This window comes from Vigna radiata, chromosome 10, assembly GCF_000741045.1.
Source record: "Vigna radiata var. radiata cultivar VC1973A chromosome 10, Vradiata_ver6, whole genome shotgun sequence".
NCBI classification, from domain to species: Eukaryota; Viridiplantae; Streptophyta; class Magnoliopsida; order Fabales; family Fabaceae; genus Vigna; species Vigna radiata.
Genome location: NC_028360.1, coordinates 12002648 through 12026313, shown reverse-complemented (window position 1 = coordinate 12026313; position 23666 = coordinate 12002648). Strand labels below are relative to the sequence as shown.

At 32.7% G+C, this 23666-nt stretch overlaps 3 protein-coding genes across 5 annotated transcripts; 1 reads left to right on the top strand and 2 right to left on the bottom strand.

Moving 5' to 3' along the window:
• Positions 1 to 580: 580 nt before the first annotated feature.
• Positions 581 to 10856, bottom strand: LOC106775954 (translation initiation factor eIF-2B subunit epsilon). Of its 3 annotated transcripts, none has more exons than XM_014663212.2 (16): positions 10651 to 10856; positions 10429 to 10584; positions 10110 to 10340; positions 9078 to 9392; positions 8588 to 8695; positions 7934 to 8123; positions 7439 to 7701; positions 6562 to 6673; positions 5543 to 5622; positions 4298 to 4549; positions 4144 to 4220; positions 3213 to 3304; positions 2639 to 2721; positions 1832 to 1903; positions 1248 to 1373; positions 581 to 1155 (listed from the first exon to the last, which is right to left on the bottom strand). In XM_014663212.2, the coding sequence occupies exons 1-16, from the start codon at positions 10744 to 10746 to the stop codon at positions 1111 to 1113; spliced, it is 2298 nt and encodes a 765-aa protein (XP_014518698.1). In that variant the 5' UTR covers positions 10747 to 10856; the 3' UTR covers positions 581 to 1110. The 3 variants fall into 3 exon arrangements, with proteins under 3 accessions (XP_014518698.1, XP_014518699.1, XP_014518700.1); XM_014663213.2 differs by having other exon boundaries at positions 10429 to 10596; positions 10674 to 10809; XM_014663214.2 differs by having other exon boundaries at positions 10674 to 10798.
• A 2015-nt stretch (positions 10857 to 12871) lies between these two features.
• On the top strand, positions 12872 to 17826 carry LOC106775775 (sodium/hydrogen exchanger 2). The gene is made up of 15 exons (XM_014662958.2): positions 12872 to 13328; positions 13472 to 13839; positions 13956 to 14074; positions 14547 to 14644; positions 14834 to 14896; positions 14980 to 15026; positions 15119 to 15313; positions 15785 to 15831; positions 16043 to 16109; positions 16219 to 16319; positions 16409 to 16510; positions 16659 to 16797; positions 16879 to 16941; positions 17129 to 17212; positions 17488 to 17826. Exons 2-15 carry the CDS (start codon positions 13666 to 13668, stop codon positions 17824 to 17826), a joined length of 1638 nt encoding a protein of 545 aa, XP_014518444.1. The 5' UTR covers positions 12872 to 13328; positions 13472 to 13665.
• Positions 17827 to 18289: 463 nt separating this feature from the next.
• LOC106775777 (superoxide dismutase [Cu-Zn]) lies at positions 18290 to 21619 on the bottom strand. Its single transcript, XM_014662959.2, has 8 exons — positions 21507 to 21619; positions 20437 to 20525; positions 20101 to 20202; positions 19788 to 19883; positions 19386 to 19417; positions 19202 to 19277; positions 18812 to 18865; positions 18290 to 18546 (listed from the first exon to the last, which is right to left on the bottom strand). Exons 2-8 carry the CDS (start codon positions 20510 to 20512, stop codon positions 18524 to 18526), a joined length of 459 nt encoding a protein of 152 aa, XP_014518445.1. The 5' UTR covers positions 20513 to 20525; positions 21507 to 21619; the 3' UTR covers positions 18290 to 18523.
• Between the last annotated feature and the right edge of the window lie 2047 nt (positions 21620 to 23666).

Sequence of the window (23666 nt, the reverse complement as noted above, 5' to 3'; positions counted from 1 at the left end):
AATCCCTATTGCATAACATTGTTTGTGCCAATTAATAGATAGTACCCAATTGACGCTAATTTGAAAATAGAAAGAATTTGTTAAGTTCTGTAACAATATAAAAATAAAATTGATGGAATATATACCTATAGCAACTAAATAAATAATTTAGCCAAAAAAAATTATTGTAAGTGAAACTATTATAAAAATTTTCAAAATTATCGTGTATAATTTGCACAATATACAAAGATACAAATTTTGTTTGAGAATCAATATTTGATGTATATAATAAAATCATATTTGACATATAAGTATAAATATAATAGTTAGCTCTATAAAAAATCTTTACTCTGAAAATAAAGAACTAGAATAATTTTCTGAGCCTTTTTTTTTATCAAAGATTGTTTGCACTTTTCTGCTTGAATTTTTGTAACAATTGAAGCCATTAATTTGATAAATAGTCCATAACTATCAAATATACGCGTATGTATAAATGAATTTAAGTTATACATTATTCATGAAGAGTGCCTCGTCGACTGTATTTTTACTTTGATGTGTCTACAAAAAGTGGACAATATCTATGTGCTCCACTAGTAGTTCATAATGTAATTAAACAGTGCAAAATTATTTTATAATGATACCAAATGTTGATCAAAGAATTACAATTTGAAACCGAAAATTACTCAACGCGAAATAAGGAATAGGTGTAGATTTTCGTGAAGTAAACAATGATACCTAATTCTTTCTAAACCTCTCTTATGTAGTGAAGTCATACATAATTATTAAATTCATACATGACCCAAAATTGGAGGAGTTTTTTTTACATTTGTCGTAATAATTACTACAGTTCGCCTACGTATTTTTCAACCGCATGAGTACAGCAATGATCAAGGAATCAAAATATCATTTTCGAAAGTTTCATCACTTAACCTGTTTGAGTGAGTAAAAATTAACAGGTAAGTGAAACTCGAGGGATACGATCTTCTGAGGCTTTCATATTTCTTTAAGATTAATTCCTCCACATAATATGCACAGAAACTCGTCAATAATTACCCATTTGAAAGCCTATATGAATATGCACTGAAGTCCCTTTTAAGCTGCTGAGATGAAAGAACCCTCAAAAATCCTATCTCATTCCTCGTCATCTTCGTCTTCTTCCGGTGCCTCTTTTAGCCACTACAACATGAAACGCTAAATGGCTTACCCAAACGCAGGTAGCATAAAACCTAGTTCTGTTAGTGTGAAAGAACAAAACAATGGTTCCTTACTTGAATGAACTTTTGGGCTTGCTTAACAAAAACTTTATCTGCCTCATCAGCCTCCTTCTTCTCATCTTCCCAACTCAAGATAGCATTTTCTTCTACAAAATCGTCATTATACAAGTGGTGCAAAATCTGAAAGCAGCAATTAAGTCACAACATCAAAAAGAAGGCTACACAGTTAAAATGACAAAAACTCAATGTCACAGAAGTACTTTGAATTCAAACTACACAAGAATGAGAGCCAGAGAACTTTCTTAAACCTTGCTTCTGCTTAAAAATTCGTTTCCTAACATTGTTAATAGATTTACTTTTTACACAGAACAGCAATGCAAAAGTTATTATGACTGATATTAAACAAATTTCTATTTGATCAAAAGAATATAACATTATTTCAATTTGAGTTCACCATTTTAGTTTTCCTATCAGATGTAAATTAAAACATCGCAATTAATAAGCCTAATTTATGAAAGATATAAAAAACAATTTCATAATTATGAAAGATATATGGCCCACATTTATACTTCTATGCATGATGTTCCCACAAACAGAATGAGACGTCAATAAACCTAACTAGAAGAAAATAAGCATACCGTTGTGAACAATGGAGCAAACTCCTTAGCCGACTCCAAACACATTTCTTCAAATTTAAGTATTACTTCAATCTGGTGTAAAATTTCAAAGCAGATTAACAGAGGGCTAGTTAGCCAGTAAGGCACCACACGGTGTACAAATTCAGTAAAATTCTATCATTCACAAAAACATTAGACAAGTCAGGAAAGTAATTCATAATGATAAAGACCCTTTATGACAACTCAAAGTTGATTACACTACAGGTTTCACACAATCAAATATCATTTTGCCTTCTCTACTTCTTTACCCAACGAGTAATAGTTTTAAAGACCATCAAAACGCAAGTATAAGATGAAATAACCAAGCTCAAAGATCTCTCAGCAGCAAATCCATAAGAGATTTTATTTGATACCGCCAGAAAAATCCTAACTTTAGCAGCAGACAAAAACTAACAGTTTGTATAGTCCAAAACAAGTTAAAAATTACGTGAAGAACATAAAGTGCCATGCACCATGCATGCCAGTGTACATATTTAATTAGTAAGAGAATATGACAGCAACGCTAGAGTACTTCAGCCTACATACAGAAATAAAAAGCAGAGAATTGCATGTTTAATTTTACAATTTTGCAAAAGAATTCATACCCTGAAGCCTTATAAATGGCAATTGAATGGTGAAATCATGAAAATAAAAATATAAATTCTACAGAATGTTGCAGTGAAAAATAAAGAAAAAATCTTGACAACATTATCAGTAAATATTCTAATATAATTGCTACACTAGTGAACATGAATCTCGTAAACAAAGGGAGAGAATTGAAAGATTCACCTGCTCATCGTTGCCATTCAGATAGGATGTAAGAGCCTTTTTCCACTTTGTAAATACACCTTGAACATTTTGAAGCAAACCATCTGAAAAATATCCCAAGCAATAATAAAATCATTAAACAACCATTAACAAATAATAAACAAAAATACAGAATTATAAAAGAGTAGCATATGTCAATCAATTCCTGCACAAATTGACAAAAAGGTAAAATCAGATATGCAACAAACTCCAGTAGAAGTCAGCTACATGGATCACATCACAACCAATGGACTCTATGAAAACAGTCTAGTGTAAATTGATTTTTCCTCTAACCCTTTTAAAAACAATACTTCCATTTGACTAAATTTTCCAGAAATCCTCCAGTTGATTAATTTATCCAAATCATTCTGTATATTTTGTTAATAGCATTCTCTGATAAGGTCAAGATGCTCTTTGTTTTCCGAGAATGTTCAGATTCTAAAATAAATTCCACAAGATATTATAATTTAACTTAATAAGAAAGGAAAACTATATAAAGAAACAGATGGAAAAGATTAAAAATATAATGTAAGAGTTGAAAAAGGGAAAAGCTCACCAGATGAACTATGGGGGATGTCTAAAGCATACTTCATCATGGCATAAAATAATGCTCCAGCACAATCAGAAGTCTCTTTATTGTATGACAACCTACCAGATAAATAAAGCCAGTGTTACTACAACTTAAGACCCAGAGAATGCATTTTAAACTGTAACCATATAATAAAATATCAAACTTGCATAATAAAAATTGTTTGATACACGACTGCTGAAGATATTATGCCTTCTAGAGAAAACAAGAGTGACAATTCTCATATATTTAAACAAGAGCAGTTGGAAGTCGGATGGTCTAGAGAAGACATTCCAATATTTCCCGTGGAAAACATATAACAATTAATGGTGCATTTGATTCCTCCCCCAGCATTTTACAAATAATTCAAGAAATTATACCCTACAATCACTGTCTGCCTTCTCCATTTCCAAATTCCCACTCAATAATAGCACAAAAACAACTTATTAACCTTCATGGCTAAGTTATTGCTATTCATGGTTAGACTACATATATATTTCAGAATTTTATGTGATATAATCTCTCATGGCATGAACTTATTGAATAAGAGATTAACAAGTTTGCCCAAAAACAACCGATGTCATCCATGAAGAAAGAGAAATAAATACAAGTTTTCACATGTGACAAAGACTTGTGAAATTTTGTTAGCATCCTGGTGAGGTCACTGTGGATATGGAATAAAGCATGTTGGAAAGAGAATAAACACATTGTGCGTGTATCCATTGGTATTAGTCATTGATCCCAACAGTGAATAATCTTTACCAATACCATGATTACAAAAATATACATAGAAAAAAGGACTTCAAATTTGATAATAGAACCCATTCCTTTATTTTTTTTATTTTTTTTTGTGAGAATCGGATGAAATGGTATGGGTCTAGATTCAACTTTTACTAATACATTTAAGTGTATTACTTACTTCAAAGAATTGATTTCTAAGATCAAATGGCTTTCTTGTATGTTTTCATGCACAGCTCTAAGAAAGGTTGCTTCAACCTGCAAATGATGGAGTGTTTTAAAATCAGATATCCACACAATGCATCTGACACAGGTTTAAAGGTGAAAATTGGAACCTCTTTCTCAAAGTAATAAGAGTCATCTCTAGAATCTTCATGATCATCATCATCTGAATCATTAGAATTAGGTTTCAGCTCTCCAGAAGGTGGGAGAAAAATGTCATCCGGAGCAAACTCCATATCATCTTCCATAGTTTTGATAGCCTCCTGAATTTTATCTTTAGGAATAGGGGCCACTGAGTGCCTCCACTCTTCTTCGAGGCCACCTTCACATGTTGACCAAACATGACCTGCCCCACCCACACCTAGCTGATCAAAAAAAATAGGGAGTAATGAGAAACAATAAATTCCATAACCAAATCTTGGGGCTCATTTTGGTACTCCCTCTTAAAAAAGTTGTATGATATTGCATTTTTTTTATTATCAATATTAGTAACTTATTTTGTTATTGCAACTAACTAGTGTAAAAGGATATATTAAATGTGGTAAGCAAGAGATAGAACAAGAGAAAATCAAATAATTTTACTTCTTATTTTAAATCTAAGACTATTGGCGGAGACAGAAAGGTCACCAGCCCAAATTACTAGCTTGTTTTGACCCTATGCATAAAGAATATACATTTATAGTCCCTAGACAAGCAAATTAATGAATTTAGTCCCCATGGTTAGTTGTCTTCAGGGACAAGTCGCATTAAATTAGCTCAACTAAGCACCGAAATGCATTAAATTTGCTCATTCACCTTCAGGGAGAGAAACTTACAATTTTTACTTATAGGGTCAAAACAATAAGGCGGGGATAAGTACCAGGAACAATAATGTAGGAGCATGTATCTTTGTAGTACTAATTATCCCCGTGTAATCACAACATCTGAAATGGATCTCCATATATAGTCCATATATAAATTGTTAAATCTCTTTTAAACCTTTACTTTATTGTAAAGTCTTTGTTAATGAGACAGTTACTCATTCCCCGTTTAAGTGGATTTATTTTGCCTTGAATGTCTAATTAATTGAAGTAGTTTTTTGCTTAAGGGATATTGGTTGATGGGAAATACTCGTGACTTGGAATTAGAGGTGATTAAATCGGTGCCATTAAATATTTAAGTTCTATAATTTAGATTTCAACATAACTCAATTCTATAAAACTAGTTTGTGAGGTCTTAACTCAGGTTAAATAATAGTAATTTGTTAATCTTTTAAAATGAATCTAAGCTTATTCTTCAGGACATACCAAGAACAAGTTAATGCAAACAACTGAGATAATGGTGAAAAATTCATATCCAAAAGCCATACAGGGACTAACCTGAGAAGCCGGACTAAAATTTGTCTCCAATACTTTGGAAGCAATCTCTACATCTGATTTATCCACTTGGCTGCCTATGACTGCATACATGAAAAAGGTAATGAAAGATTTAGCTTATGCTTTTATCTATCAATCAATACACAGAACTGCAGAAAAATAAAAAATGGCATATATAGAAGCTACAATTAGAATAGCATATAGAGTGGACGATCCGATAGTTGATTGCAATATTCTCTCAGGACCAAAAAGTTTTATGACAAATAAGTTATGAGAATTTTAGTAAGCAAATTATTATGACTCAAACTAACACAAAGTGTGGCATTGTTTGTAAAAAGGTACAAATAAATCGCATTCTTACCAACTAGGGACCTCAACTTTATTAAAATGTATTTTTAATAATAAACTGTTGAGAAGGCATAATCATATTATTCAATAGATGAAAATAATAATATGAACAAAATGCATATAGCATATATCTCCATTTTTCAATATAATATAATAGTGTCACTTGTCCATGTGACCAACGGAGTCAAGTGTACTCCCTGAATATATTGGACTCATCAAACCAAAAAAAACAACAAAGATTTAACTCACAATCAATCCCAGTTGAATCCAAACACACAAAACACCCCTACAAGAAATAAATTCATAGGTAGACAGACATCAAAGAAGCACATTCCAATCAAACTAATTATTTATATTAAATTTCCACCACAAGAATGTTCTTTTAAAGACTAACAGAATCAATAAATCAACTCGTATCTTAAACTTTAGCAGCTAAACAGGCTCAAAATACCTGTTTGAAGCATTAAATGGAACAAACTTGAAATAAGGCATGCGAAGTTACCAGTGCTAATAATTTTAGTTTTAGAACCTAAAAATTGTCACTTTGGTTTTGTTAACTCCAGGCAATATTTAACTTGCTATCAATATGACATTTTGCAATTCTAATTATTTAATTTCATATAAGAAGAATAAAGAATCAGCATATTCAAAGTTTCACAAAAATTCAATAATACCACTAGTACTATCAGCATATTCAAGCTCCTCGTCACTGTCCTCCTCAATTGGCTGCTGAAAAAGAGATACTTTCGAATATGCAGGAACAACAAACTCTGGCCCAACTACAACCTGGAAGCATAAAATTGGTTGTTACATCAAAAGCTGTATGCACAGTACATTATTGACAAAAGACAAATCAATATATTTCGATCTCAGAGTGACTAATTGAAATAAATAAACAAGAAGCTAACTGAACTTTCATTAGACCATAATCTCGATCAAAAAAATGAAAGTGAATTGTTAGATTCATATCTATAGAGAACAAGGAAAAATAACCAAAATCCCCCTCCTATAGCAAATTTACTCTCCTTTACCTGTTGAATTTCAACTGGCATTTTAAAAAGAAATCATAAATAGTTCAAAAAATCTTATAACACAATTTAAACTGTTGATTGTAAATCCAAAATATAATGTATATACATAAAGATATTTATTTATTCGAATTTGAATTATATAACTAAACACTTATCTGTGCACTACACAGGCTAAGAAAAAAATTTAAAGACTAAACACTTCAATTGTTCTCAAGCCTTTTCTTTTGGTTTGAAACCCTCTATTTCTGGAAGCCACTTTGGGCTCAAGTAATCTGAGTCTGGTGGGCCCACTTAAGGGAGATAAATTCCCTGTGTAAAATAGCCTATTTCCTTCATTCAAAAATATTTGAATCCAAGACCTTACATAACCAAAAAAAACAATGCTCCTTGATAAACCAAGTTTTGGTACATGATGCTCAGATTTAATGACAACATAACTATTGTGGTAAAATACAAAAACCTTTTTGAAAGTAAGAAATGATGGCTACAAGCATGGTATAGATAGTAGAAGGATACAAACCTTAAAAGACAAAATAACACCGGGTTCCAGAACAGCCCCTGACTTTATAATCACTCCATCACATACAATTGCATGCTGGAGTTTACAGCCATCTTCTATGATGATGTTATCCCATATATAGCATCCCTCTATGATAACATTTGACCCAATTTTACATCCTTCACCAATAACGGAATTCAAAATTTTACTGTTATTCCCAATTTTGGTGCCAGATCCAATGACAGTGAAAGGGCCAATAACAGCAGACTGCGATTGTGATATTTCTGAAAGGAGAGAACATTGTCAAAACAGAACAATGTATTAAAGTAGATAAAATTTGTTAAAAATAGTTTTGACACAACAAAAAGTAGAGCAAATGAATGACCAATATTGAGCACACAGTCAAACATAATCATTGATTGAAAGTTGAAACTGAACCAAATATACATCATATTATCATGTAATATTATGCACAGCTAACCAGCACACCTAACTGACAAAAAATTCCAGCCATACCTAAAGCACGGTACATTCCTTGTCGTTCAAGTTTAGTCACAGTATGGCCAAAATTCATTACATCAGGCACCAGTGGATAAGTCCATCGATGAATTATATCCTTGCTGACAGTATCATAACTTCGGAAATTATCAATCCTTGCAGCATAGTCTGAGTGGATTTCATGAACAAAAATTTTGTACCCCATTATCTGAAAGAAAAATAAGGTCAATTTTACATGTAGTACAGAGAATAATAAAAAAATTATTATAGATGAAGATAATGATGAGCTTGGATACAGAAAGATTCAAAGACAAGAAATGCGTAAGTTTATCAGACTAGTTAATTGTTCATGCGTCCAATGCATGTCCAAAAAATTTGTTGGAAAAGTCTGGAAGTAGGATGTTATTCAAGCTCCTACACATGCAAACACATGATCAATACAAAAAAGCACTGTGTTTAATATGTACTCACCAACATGACACCTCTGAAGGAATATCAAAGGTCAGGAGATAAATTTGATTGTGTTCTGCTTGTTAAGTGAATAACAAAAATATTGAAAGGATAAGTTTTTCCTTCCAAGAAGGACTTAAGAAAGAACTTCAGAAACTTATTCCAGGATCCGTAGTACCAAAACAAAAAGTATCTAAATTTAACACATAGAAGAGAAATTACATCATCAAGAAGCAATCCCTTGACAAAATGACGCCGTAGATGTTGGTAGTCAAAATTGTCTGTAAATAGACTAAGTACTTCTGGCGAGCAAATGTCAATGTAACAATCCTGCAGATAAGATATTGCTAACTTACTGAACTGAAAAAAATTAAAAAGGTAGTCACAGGCCAGAGATATGGCCCACAATATACTAGCAAAGATATAATAACAACAGTAAATAGTTCATTGACCAACTGAAAAACAACTTAGATAGGTAACATGTTCAATTGAGAATGAATAGATTATTCCAGGGCACCCAGTCAAGTGATAAACATTAGTGGAATCAATTAATTGTTGCTAAACAGTAACTTTTTCACAGAATGAATTTAAAATAACAATTTGGACCAGGAATTAGTAATGTGCTTTTTTTACGAATAAGTGCCATCAATGGAATTCCTTTTTTCACAAGAAGTAAAGTTGAATACTAAAAGAAATATCTAAACAGTTCAACCTGCTTATCATGATGCAGAGAGAGCGAAGGATTATCAACAAGCAATGACTTGTCAAGCTGTAGTGTCCCTCTTGATTGGTCTGCCCTATCCTCGTAATACACAAGCTGCTTGGTATTAGGATCAATAGCCATAAAAAGTTCATCGGTACCAAGTCGAGATTGATGGATGGCTGGATTAGGTTTTGACCGTTTAATGACCATAGTCATTACTGCATTATTATCTTTCTTCCTCCTTTCTTTATGTTCCAGAAGTGCCTGAGTAAGTGACATGTTGCTCACAGTATCTCCACTGATAAGGACAAAGTCTCCTTGTATCTTCAACATAACAAATAACTCAAAAGTGTTACCATACAATACTCAAAAGTCACAACTCAGACAGCAATCATTGGCACGATATGGAAAGAGTAGTAAATATTTTTTAAAAATGCAGTAAATCATTAATTTTACTATAGACTGGCAGTGGCTCACATGTAAGGCTTTAAATTTTCCTTATAAAAACCCTACAAAAAGGGCATACAGAAAGTTTCATAGTTAAGCTATATTTCTTTAAATAAATTTAAATTAAAAAATACGAGGATAATCATGGATAGTTATTATGCTTTAAAACTCCAATGCCTTGTTTGTGGTAAAAAGGAACAAAATTGTAAAATTACAATAACCGTATCTGCCGTAGACTACGAGTAGTCAAGGGTTTTACAAAGTACAAGATGCAAATTATGAACGAGTTTATGCACTATGGGAACATATTGTTACATTGTCAGTAAAAAAAAATCATGGAAAATATGAATTTCAAGGTAACAATTCTAAACTTTAACGAACTAATCGTACATGTCAATTCATGATCAAATCACAACGTAAAAGCTGCAAGTGCACGTACTATTTACTACAGCTGAAAACCAATCCTGATTAAGAACAACCATTGCTTAACAACAATTCTAATATCAATTTTTTTAAGACTTGCAACACACTTTTTCTATTGCATCCAGACAGGAGCCTGCAAAAATTAAAACCAGAGTCGAAAAGAAGCTGTACCACATTGCGCTCGTAAATTACGCGGAGAGCATCTCCGGCGCTGACAGAGTTCTGCGATTCTATAGTCGTCACCGTAAAATTCGGTTGAGATAGCCACTCGGATTTCTCGAGGTAGTTAATGACCTGCTTGGAGTGAGAACAACAGAATACGAAAACCTCTTCGACGCCGGCGGATTCGAGCCAAGTCAGCGTGTAATTTATCATCGGAACATTCACGAGCGGAAGAAGCACCTTCAAAACCACGAAAACCGAAAGATAATCAATAAAAAAACGGAAAATGCAGGTTTCGGTGGAAGATTAAAGAGCGTAGGAAGATTACTTTGGGGCGCTCGAGCGTTATAGGTCTGAACTTGGTGGTGAAACTATCAGCCAAGAGAATGGCCTGCAACGGAATCCGCACCAGTTCGTCGGGGTCCTCGGAAACCCTAGCGCCGCTTTTCTTCTGAGCGCCCATTTTACTTCGACTTTGCTTTGCCTAAAATTGGCACTGCAATTCAGAAAAAAGTGATATAACGAATTGTAGGAATGAAGAGGAGAAAACCTGAAGACTGAACAGAACTTTACAGTGGCTACAATGGAGTATGGCTTTATTGTTCCAATTCGTCCTCTTCGATTCTCTTCCTCTCTTCTGCGACATTAAAATTAATTATCAGTCAATAATGATTTCTCACGCCATGAATTTGATCGGGCCAGAACTAGATTCTTTTTTCTCATAGGGGCTACACCCTACGTTTTTCTTCTTCATGCACCCCCAAATTTAACTGTGTCCATTATAATCCTACTATATATATAAATAATATATATTTATAATTAGTTAAGCAATAATAATTGCTGCATATCTACCTGTATTTAATGTTGTCGCTGCTATACTCACTTCTCCCCACACTTCCAAGTTATTCTCATCAAGTAGACTTAAACGTAGTTTTTCTCTTTTTTTTTAGTGTTCTTGTTCTTCTTCCTCAAGATCGTTCTTCTTCTTCAACAGATTTTATATTTCATATTTCATTTGTTTTATTTTTAAGTTTAGAGTTAGGTATTCACTTCGTTTTTCTTCATTTACACGATTGTTCATTTGGTGAGAATCGACCATATTTTATAATTATTTTTTATTTCTTTTTGTTCATATATGGGATTTTGAAATCCAGTTTGTAGAAATGGAAATTTGATTTAAAGTAACAAATCTAAAAATTCATTTTAAAAGTCTGCCAGTTTCGAAATTCAATTTAGAAATATCACAAATTTTGAAATTTAGTTTTTTTTTTTCTCCTTAATTTTGAAATATGATTTTATAGTTTTTTAAATTTTGAAATTTGATTTTATAATTTTTCGAAATTTGAAATCTGGTTTAGAATACATTAAATCAGAGCTCATTGTAAAATTCTAAGCAATTACATAACATATTTTAAATTTATTTAACTTTTTTTTCATAGAATACCAACTTTATTCAACAATATTCTCATGTTCTTATTCAACAACATGCTCAAGTTGTTCATCAATATCAAAACCAATTAATAGTATAATTTCTTCAGTTTTACCATGACAGTGAAAGTGTAAGCCATTATATACAAGGAGAGAGAGAAATCATGGTTTTACTCTAGTTAAAGTCAACGAACACTCAAGGTATTTAGAAAATTTTGAAAGTACAAGAAAAAAAATAATGATATTTTAATAACTTTCACAACAGAATATGTGTCACTATTTTATTGGTCTGTTTAAATTTATTTTAAAAAATATTTAAAAATTGTGATGTATAAGTTATCAAAACATTGTTAAAAAAAATTGTTAAAGAGATTTTTTTTTTAAAAAAAAAGGTGGAATGCATAAAAAAAAGCACCTTCTATAGTCGAAAAAAGTACTTTGTAGTTTTGGGCTCTAATTTTGCTCTTCACACCGCTAACCTAGTTTTTTAACTTCGATGAAAGCCTTACTTGCATTTTTCTTTCCTAATTATGCAAATTAAGTGTACTATCATATTTCTTTAATTATCATATTTCTTGAATTTGTGATCCATTACTACAAATTTTGTAGTGTTTCTTCCTCACAAATTTCGTGAGAAGTGGCATTAGACTAATGTTATATAGTTTACTTAAATGTAATATCTGTAGATTGCTTCTATATAAAATATTCCCGATAGTGGAATTTGTCATAAGAAATCATTTATGTCCCTGAATTAAAAAAAAATTTAGCAAAATAATGGTTTGACAATATATCCCATTCATAACATTTTTACAACAATGATAATCAATAAATAATTTATTGACAGATAACTCCTTACTGTATAATTAATATTGATTTTCTATACTCAAAAAAGTTAATAGACTTCATCTTAAAATATAAATAATATTATGACACACTCTTACATTTATTTGATACAAAATATAAGAATAAAATAGTCCTATATTTTTTAAGAAAAAAAAAGTAAAAAGTAAATAAAAATAATGTCGAATAAATATAAAAAATAGTTAGGTATATCCAAAAATCATTTTTCATTTTAAAATAAAACAATAGTAACATGACATACTTTTACTTTTATTTAACACAGAATATAGAATGGTAAAATATGTTTGAAACGAACCTCTTAGCATTAATATCGTAAAAATCGTCAATATATTATTTTAGGATCATGATATTTTTAACAACACTTTTTAACAACTTTTTTGACAACATTTTTCACAACAGATTAGGTGTTATCATTTTATTTGTTTGTTTGAATTTATTTTAAAAAAATATTTGAAACTAACTAATCTTAATTGTTATGTTATGTATGTGATGAGAAAAAGTTGTGAAAAAGTTGTGAAAAGAGTTTATATTAATAGAATATTTTTGAAACGCAAAGTTTGGAGTGAGACTTATAAATCTAACACAAATTTATTATGATTGGTGTTCTCTTTTTGTGTCTGTGATCCCCGCATTGCACGCTTCTTTGTCTTTGTCTCTTCTTTTCTCAACGATTCTCATCATTCTCCGACTTTTTCTCTTCTGCTTCAATCGAACAAATATCCGCAACATTTTCTCCACTCATTATTCATCATTCTCTTTGTTTCCCTTCCTCGTTTCGTTTGCATCATTGCATGCATATAGCTTCGGACTAAAAGCTTCACATTTCCATTTGCTGGGAACTCGAGCACCACTTTGGTTCCTTTGATTACAGAACATCCTCTCTTAGTTTCCACGTTAATCACTCTTAAATTCATCACCATCTTGCAGCCAAGCGTTTCGGTGAGAGTTTTACGTAATTTCTTGTTCTTTCTATTACGTGAATTAATGTTGAGCTTATGGTAAGAAAAAATTCTTTATTTCGTGCTTTCCAATTTTTGTCTGCTGATAGATTCACGAGCATGTATGTTGATGTTTTGATTTAGTTGCAGAGAGTTTAATTTGTTCTTGCAATACATTGGATCCAAAGATAATTAAGGAGGGTGTTAAAATGTGTACATCTTCAAGGCATATTATAAATTCGGATTTGTTTCGAAAAGTGACGTTGCAAGTTGCTTAATCTCAACAAAGACAATCTGAATTTGGAAGCAAAGGGGTTTTGCAATTGAGGGTTCAGAGAATGGGTACTGAATTAAGTTACGCACTTTCAAAATTGCATATGCTATCCACTTCAGATTATGCCTCCGTCGTGTCCATGAACATTTTTGTGGCTCTGCTGTGTACTTGCATTGTCATTGGCCATCTTCTTGAGGAGAATCGCTGGGTGAATGAATCTATCACTGCCCTTTTTATAGTAAGTTATCATCACTCCATAAATTAATTAATATACTATGAACAAATTGCTATACATATACACGCATGTAAATTTTGGTAGTATAAATAACACTGTCAATTAATTGCTATTTGCAGGGTGTTTGCACTGGTGTAGTCATTCTGTTGCAAAGTCGCGGCAAAAGCTCGCATCTTCTAGTTTTCAGTGAAGATCTTTTCTTTATATACCTTCTGCCTCCTATCATATTTAATGCAGGGTAAAGCTTTTAGCACCAAATTCTTGCTCTCTAATTGTAATGAGGATAAAGTGTGACTCTGTATTTATCATCGTCTACTTGATTGGAACTAGAATGAAAATTGACCACCATGTATCCAATGAGATAATCCGAATGCAGTAGAAAGGCCTGAATTTTTTCACTTCTGGCAGAAAATGCCATAAAATATTCTTACAGATATTAGTTAAAAGTTAATAAAATCATTAAATAATGTGTATCCAATTCCATATTTAATGTCACGATTTGGTGAATTCTAGTAAAAATTATTAGCGAATATTTGCTGGTGTGCTCATGACACTGCTCTTTTAGTCCAAGGTCCTAATGGATAATGCCTTTCTGCTCAACTCTTCTGATATTCCTTGTGGGGTGTTTTTTTGCGTTTTCCTGATTTTGTTGTGGTTCTATTACTTAGACCAATGTATACATGAGTAATGTTATTACATATTTCTTACAGGTTTCAAGTGAAAAAGAAACGGTTCTTTGTTAACTTCATGACCATTATGCTTTTTGGAGCTGTTGGTACATTAATAAATTGTAGCATCATAACTTTCGGTATACCTTTTCCCTTTAAATGGATCTCTTACGTTGTTCTCTCCAAAACTTATCATAACAACAAAAAAATTGGCACCTCAGATTACAGTTAATTTGTAACTGAGTGCCAATCTAAATTTGCTAAGTAACTTTTTTCATTTGAAGTATTTAGATTCTTACCTGACTTGAATTTTCGAATCATTGTTTCAGGTGTCATACAAATTTTTAAGAGAATGGGTGTCGGAAAATCACTGGAGATGGGAGATTATCTAGGTACAATAATATTATTCAATCTCTTCTATTTGGCAACTTTGACAATCTATTTGTAACTGACTCCATATTTAAAAATAATTCAGCAATTGGGGCAATATTTGCTGCAACAGATTCAGTGTGCACATTGCAGGTTTGGAACTAAATGTGCCTTTTTTCACAATGTTATAGCAACGATCAAGGTGTGAATACTGAGCACTGAACTTACAAATTATGTTGTTGCAGGTGCTAAACCAGGATGAGACACCTTTACTATATAGTCTTGTGTTTGGCGAGGGTGTTGTTAACGATGCTACATCTGTTGTGCTTTTCAATGCAATCAAAAGTTTTGATCTCGACATAATTGACCACAGAATTGGTTTGCATTTTTTCGGCAATTTCTTCTACCTGTTTATCGCAAGCACCATGCTTGGGGTTTTGGTAACTGTCTTTCTCCCTCTAACTCTCTCTAGTGTAAAGTCACAAAATGACAAGATTTAAAACATCAGTTAGCACTTAGTACATACTGATACTTAATAAATATATATATATATATATATATATATATATATATATATATATATATTATATGTACGTATATGTATGTATGTATGAAACATAAAAGCATGAAAAATTATAGAAACATAAACATATTGACCCTTGATGGACCAAAAAATATAAATTATCCTTTTTATGTATGATCACGTGAGAGACGGAAGATTACACTATATCTTAAGAAAATAGAAAGCAATATGATGAGAACAGTTTGCAACTTTTACTTTGTTCTTGGTAATTTGCAGAGTGGTAATTAAATATTTTAGAATTTTATGTACTTATCGTTTCCTATATATTGTTATAATATTTGTATCAAGTGTGCATCATAGGGTCTGATATCTCCATATCACCTTGCAGGCTGGTCTACTCAGCGCTTACATTATTAAAACGCTTTATATTGGCAGGTATGATGTTGAGAGAATTCCTTTTTTACCACCATTATTGTTTTTCAGCAGTTACTATGATAGTGTTCCATTGTTTTATACTCTATAGGCAGTAAATATGATGTTCTTTTTTTCGGTAAGGAAAATGCTTTCATTACCTTAGTTGAATACCATAAAAAATTGTAACAATTGTTTAGGTGCTCAACAAATTGCTTACTCAATAATATTACAGGCACTCTACAGATCGCGAGGTTGCTCTTATGATGTTAATGGCATACCTTTCCTATATTCTAGCTGAAGTAAGTTTTGAAGAACGCACAAACTCCATCGTGGAGTGTTTATCCTTTGCTGGGCTCTATATTTATCCATTAATCAGTGGGGGTTCTCATGTATTTAAATAAAATGCAGTTATGGTATCTGAGTGGCATTCTCACTGTATTCTTCTGTGGGATTGTTATGTCACATTATACTTGGCATAATGTGACTGAGAGCTCGAGAATCACTACCAAGTATATATTCAATCAGATTTTTCAAACTATATATGTGGATCTATCGGCGGTTGTAACACTACTTAACTTGTTTTGCCTTGCTGTTACAGACATGCTTTTGCAACTCTCTCTTTTGTTCTTGAAACCTTTATCTTCCTTTATGTTGGTATGGATGCGTTGGACATTGAAAAGTGGAGGTTTGTTAGCGATAGGTAAGTCTTGCATTCTGTCACACCTTGACCATTTTTATTTATGAAGATTGTTAAATCATGTATCTCCTACTCAAAAATGCTTTCCTCAAAAGTTCCTTTTAATTACGATAGAAAACTACTCGTGTACCTCACTCGGTTTCTTCTGCAGGCCGAAAACATCTGTTGCTGTTAGTTCAGTTTTATTGGGTCTCGTACTTGCCGGAAGAGCAGCATTTGTTTTTCCCCTATCCTTCTTATCAAACCTCACTAAAAAGTCTCAAAGTGAAAAAATAAGCTTCAGGGAGCAGGTATGGCTAGATTTCTGTGAAAATATTATCTTTCAGGATTTATCGGGATGTTGAAAGAGTTTCCATTATTCCTGGTTTTAGGTGATCATTTGGTGGGCTGGTCTTATGAGAGGTGCTGTTTCAATGGCACTTGCCTATAATCAGGTGAGATCAATGTTGCTCATTTGGAGATACAGTTTTTGGATATAGTGTTAATGGTCAGTTAACAAAGGCGAAGAAAGAGATTAACAGTTACTGTACATAGGATCAAGTCTTAAATTGCTGTTGTATTTACCTTGGATATTATTTATGTTCAAAGTATCTAAGAAAATGATACTCCTGTAAAATGCAGTTCACCTTGTCAGGTCACACTGAACTGCGAACCAATGCCATCATGATCACCAGTACCATCACTGTCGTGCTTGTCAGCACAGTGGTAAGAAGCCTACATTTTGTAAATTTTTAATATCATGTTAATGTTCACATAAAGAGATTTTGCTTTCTGCTTCGGTGATAATTACCAACCATTTCATGATTGAGATAGCTAACATGATAGGAAATGAAAAATCCACCTCAATAATATGCTTAAACGTAAACTATATCAAATATTGATCAGTTGTGGGAGATTTGGGATCTGTAAAACACGATACCTCAGTTTCGGAAGAAAAATTCTGGAGATGAGGCTGACACAATTTAGTTACAACTTGTCAGGTGTTTGGTTTGATGACCAAGCCACTCATAAGGTTTTTGCTGCCAGTTAGTCCACCTCCTAAACGCAAGAACAGCTTGGGAAATATGGAATCATCTAATAATCCTCCAAAATCAATCACTGTGCCCTTTCTTGGAGGCTCTCATGATTCTGAAAACGAACTTGATGGCAATGAAGATCATCGTCCAAACACTATTCGTGCCTTACTAAGCTCTTCAACTCATAATGTTCATCACTTATGGCGTACGTTTGATAATTCAATCATGCGTCCAGTTTTCGGCGGTAGGGGATTTGTTCCTGTCGATACTACCTCACCAACCGGCAGTCAACAGTGGCATTAAGAAGATTGCTCAGAAACGTGTACTATAGTAGATCGAAAATTTTGTGCGGATGAAGCAACGCATGTATAAAAACCGCGTTACGTTTAGTCGAGTTCTTTTGGGTAGTGAGAACATTGTGCCATGGGTTCTATTTCATTTTGACCATACTACGGGTGATTCCCTGCGATAGTATTGCTACTAGTGTGAGAATTGTGAATTCATTTATTAACCCATTTTCTTTATTTTTTCAAGTTAAGATTATTGAAAAGTACAACCATATTGTCTTTGTATTCAGCCAAAAACGATTTATTCAAAGAAATGTTTAATTCGGTAGGAAAGAATGATGGGGGAATAGATAACAATGAAAAATGAATTATATTATCTATTTCATTTCATGACTTCCGCTTCCTGATTCCCTTTTTCGGACTTATTTATTTCTTTATATCCTAATTCATCGTGAAAACCTCTCATTACCCTAATATCATGCTGCAAAGGCAAACCGATCAGATAAATATGGATAAACCACTAAACACGCACTTCAGGCAAAAACCATGAAATAAGCATCAAGTGTCTACAAATGACTCTCATACGATACAAGTGAAACACAGAATTCAGCAGTACAGACCAAACCTAACCAAACGGGTTTAAAAGGGCGATTCTTTATTCCACAATTCTAAAGCTTCGTCATATGATCACGCCCGTTTTCATGTGACTAAGTTTATCCTTGCAAACCAATGATACCTATACCAACAAACGGCAAAAAGAGGATATCAGTACAGTCAACATACGCAAACGGAGAAACTGAAAGGAGCCATGAGACAGTGAAAACAAAGATTGAGACAGCAGACATTTTAGCAAAGGCTGTCAAATTATATGTTATTGGTTGATACATGATAGTATCTATAAAGATGTATGTAAACCTGTTTACCACATCTACCATTGATATTGCATGGGTAATAAGGAATATCAGAAATACGGTATTTTTAACATCACAGTCTCTGCTTACCACATGCTACTCTGCCACCAGCATTTCCAGTAGACTTGCTAAGCTCATGACCACCTACACAAAAGGAGGAGGAACTATAACATGCAGTAAACCGAAAAACAACGAACGCTTTTTAACAGAATAATGAATAGCTGTGATTTGGTATACAAGGAAGGAGAAATGACCAAGATCATCGTTTGTTAGCAAATAAAATGAACGAGAGGAAGACACTTTAAATCGATGAACCAACCGCAAATGATGGTGACACTTACAATAACTTTTCTACTTATATGGCAAAATCACGACAGGATACAAATCCAACCGAATTAAGACGGAATGTGACAAGTCATGATTGATGACCGATGCCTCAGATACCAAAGATGGCAAAGTGTAAAAAAGATTAGTGAATACCTTTCCCAAGATCATCAGGATCAGCATGGACAACAACAGCTCTCCCAATGATGGAGTTTGGTCCAGTGAGAGGAATCTGTGCACATTCAATAACTCATTAAAAACTGAAGCTTCTCATGGTGTCAATCAACTCTCAACATAGAAGAAATAATCAGAGAATTTGATCAGGAGATGAATAACATACCTGACTGTCAGTAATACTGAAGGTGACGGTACCTGGGTTAGACAACGAGAGTAATCCATTTCAAAATAAGGACCAAACAAGCATGCGGTATGTATAAAAAATTAAAAATGAGAAGTTCTTTCAGAGATAGACTATCACCAAAACAGAAAGAAAGTAATCTTGATTACCAGCCATTTGTTCAAAAAATGGAAAAGTTTCTGATAAAACCGCCAGATTGCTTGTTAACTATTAATTACATCCGTGTAATGCGTAAAAGATTACTATTATTAAACATCGGTATTATAAAAATAATCAGAACTTTAAGAATTCGAGTCAGAAAAGTAGCATTATTATCTATCTTGGAATGATAGGATTCAGCACAAATCAAATAAATGAGACAGGAAAAAATCATATCGATCATACCATCATCACCAACATTTACATTCCCTAGATCACCAGCATGGCGATTCTCATCCTCGGGGGCACCATGCTCCTTGTTATTAGGATTGAAATGTGGTCCTGTAAAAATGGGGGAAAATAAAAATTAAGTCTTCTAATATGTTACTAAGTGGCAGGATTTTAATCTAATCCAGCTGCTTTATAATAGATTTTATTGCTTCAAACTTTGAAGAATCTCGCATATAAATGTTCATTGCTTTCAATTCAAGTGTCGTTCCAGTTCATTAATGTCCAACAGAATTAAAAATTTATTCGGGTTATTGTCCAAAGACTATACCAGTTGAAAGGCAACCATTGGTAGTGTCCCCCAAGGCATGGACATGGAAGCCATGGTGACCAGGCTTAAGACCAGCAAGAGTGCCAGTTACAGTTGTTGGACCTGCACAATTGACAATATATATTACTTGATTTGGCTCAATGGTTAGTACAGAAAAAGAAAAAAGTTTCATGTCATAATATACCATCAAAATATGCACTTTTGTAATAAAAGTCATAATTTAAATTTTTCCTAATAGAGAGGCTTGATTCATCTTAATTTATTATTTTCCTCCTTAATAAATGCATATTGTGAAGTTTATTAACGATGAGGGTTATGCTCACTGTTGAGACTCACCATTTCCGTCCTGACTGAAGTAGACAGTTCCAGTGACACCCTCACTGCTGCCAAGAACTGCCACAGCCTTCACCATTGCACAATGTGATCTGAACAACGAAGCAGACATTTCAGATAAAACAGACAATACATGTACAAGCTCATAGAATCAACATGCGTGACGTGTGCACATACAGTGTCTTGGTTATCATGGTGGTGAAATAAAATAAGAAGGCATCTCTCTCATCCAGAGTTACAACTAGTAGTAATTATGGTAAAATAAGAGCAGTAAATATAGACCAGTAGATCATATTCAAATGGTCAGAATCGAAAAGATAAAAATCCACGACTGATGTGCCCACACAACAAAGTCAGCTGTGTAACACGACAAACTAAACAGTAAAAGACATTTCAAAATCTTCAAAACTTCCGATCCAAGTACAATTAAATTCACTTGATGAAGCCTTTTATGTTAGTTCCAAACATAGAAAGAAAATATTGTGTTGACCACAAGAAAATAGAGTATCACGACAAAAAAAACATAACCTCAATGTCCAATTACAGAAACAAGCTACCTATTCAGTAGATCTGTCTGCCAACGCTAAACAAAACGGACAGATCTACAACGAACACAAATCCTTCCTTATCTCATAGTAATAGCACGAGTTCAAACAAAAAACATAGAAAATTCCTAAAACTAATTTCATTTCTAAAATCGAATCCGAAGCCAGGAGATTAACAGATACGCTTTTCAACTCTTCCTTCGTCCAAATTAACCAAAGGACATTAAAAAAATAAAAAAATAAGTAAAAAATATGCGGTCAACAGCGTTTAACATAACGTAATCGATCTGTGCACGAGTGAGAGTAAATACAAAAAAGAGAGATAGAGATTTGAGAGGAAAAGTAATCAGAAACAACAATCGAGTATTCTGAAAGAGGAAATTGAAGGAATGTCGAAGAACAATAACCAGAAACAAAAATCAGGAATCCAGAATATTGAGAGAGAACATGGAAGAGATGTTGAAGAACAATAATCGGACACAAATTGATAAAGAGATGAAGAAAAGAGAGAGAAAATAGCATGCATACCTCAGGGCACCCCAAGGAAGAAGTGTGGGAAGAGAAGAAGAGTCTAGAAGTAGCAGAAGGAGAGTGATGATAGAAACAGTAAGGTCTTTTTGTTTTATTTATAGCCATTGAGGCGTGTTGGGACTTAACACAGGTAACACGTTGCAGTATATCACTCACCTAACCATCCACCTCTTGACCTTATCTCTCTAAAATTTGGAGGATTTTGTTTTATTACGTATTTTTCTATTTTTTATTTATATTTTAACTTTTACAAATTTGTAAATATTTAATTATTGTAATTAAATATTTTTATTTTTAAAATTTATGGTAATATAACATTATTCTTAACTATCATTATGTTTTACAAAATCTAATTCTTAGAATTTAATAATTAACAACTTTACATTTTAGATGCTTCCAGAAGATATATATTGCAAAATTTTGATTAAAAAATTTGTACATCTATTTCATTTTAATTGTGCTCACTAGGACTATTTTAATTTTTATATAATTTTTAAAGAGCCTTAAAGACTTTATAAAATTTTTCATCAGTTATTTTATGTTAAATGTGTCACGTGGTGTTATATTATTTTTTAAACTCTCGTGTAAATTTCCTTTAATAATAATATTATTGATTTTTTTTAATTTTTTAAAAACTCGCATCGTAAATTCAATATAAATTTCTTATAATTCCTATCATTAAGATTAAGATCTTAGGTTAGACTCTAATATTTCACCCAGTTTTATCAATGTGTACTTTTATATTAATCAATATGAATTTTTATATTTTTAAATATTTTAAATATTTACATAAACGAGTGAAAATAAATATTTTATAATTAATTTGTTTATCAAAACAATCTTAATTTTTTCTTAATTATATGTCTTCCTCTTAACATCATAAAATTTTTGTGACATATCTAATTCCAATTATCTTTAAAATTTCAGTAGATGACCACAAATTTGTTGTGAATAAAATTTAATGTAGTTGGTCTGGATATTAATGTTCTAACAAGAAAATTCATAGCTTTCTATCATCACTACAGCTGTGTTCTTTTTGTAAGATTTAGGAGAAATAATTTGGAAAAAATAATTTGAGTGAATTTGAGGATAATTTTTTATTGTTTTTTGACTGGATTTGTGGATAATTGAGAATGGATTTGAGGGTAAAGTTTGTTAATTAATGTAAGATTTGATTGATGTGACAGATTTAAAAAATTAGTTTAATTGGTAGAAATTGAAAATTACCAAAATATCCCTAATTAGTTATTAAAGTAAAAAATATGTTATTTTTTAATGTTATATAAGAGTGTTGATACAATTACACATGTCAATTACATTCAAATGACACTGTTTTCTTTATTTTTTTCTTTCAAAATTACCCTTTTTCTTTTAAAAAATATTTAAAAAGGGGGGACCCATCATGTCATTTCAATTTCAAAAATAAATAAATTGGCGTGTCAAAATATCATTTTTGTATATATAAAAGTAAAGAGCAAATTTATTAATAATTATTAAAATTAATTTTTAATTATAAAAAAAATTATAATGTTCTAAAATGAAGCCTTCATCTCCATCAACCTCTCCTCTACCCTTCTTCTTCTTCTCCATAGTAGACATGTACCTCTTCTCCCTCCTCCCTTCCTTGACTGTTCATTTGGTCTAGGTCTCTATGCTGCTCGTAAGAACACACTTCCACCTCTGCGTCATTCTCCTCAACCCGAAGTCACCATAGCTTCCATGGGGGATGTACACGTTTGACAGCGACGCGAGGAAGATGATAACCGCATCACCCATGCACGAAGCTTGACACACTTCAGCTAACCCACTTGTTGCGATGGAGTAAGGAATGAAGGTATGGCGAAGGGTTGACTATAACCGAAAAGAAGACAGAGCTGTCATCCAAAGAATCGGATACGAAGAAAAATGTCTCATAGATCCGGATACGCGAAACCTGTATCCGGATACCCTTCCTTCGAAAAATAATGGAAAACGTGGATCCAGATACGCTAAACATGTATCCGGATACGCTTGCTTCGCAAATTCATGGAAAATCTTATCCGGATATGCTTTTTACTAGATCCGAATACATCTGCTTCAACCTTCGTCTCTGCTTGTGTCGTCATCATCAAGCGTCTTCTTCCTCATGCCCTGTCTTCGTCTTCACCGGAACCACAT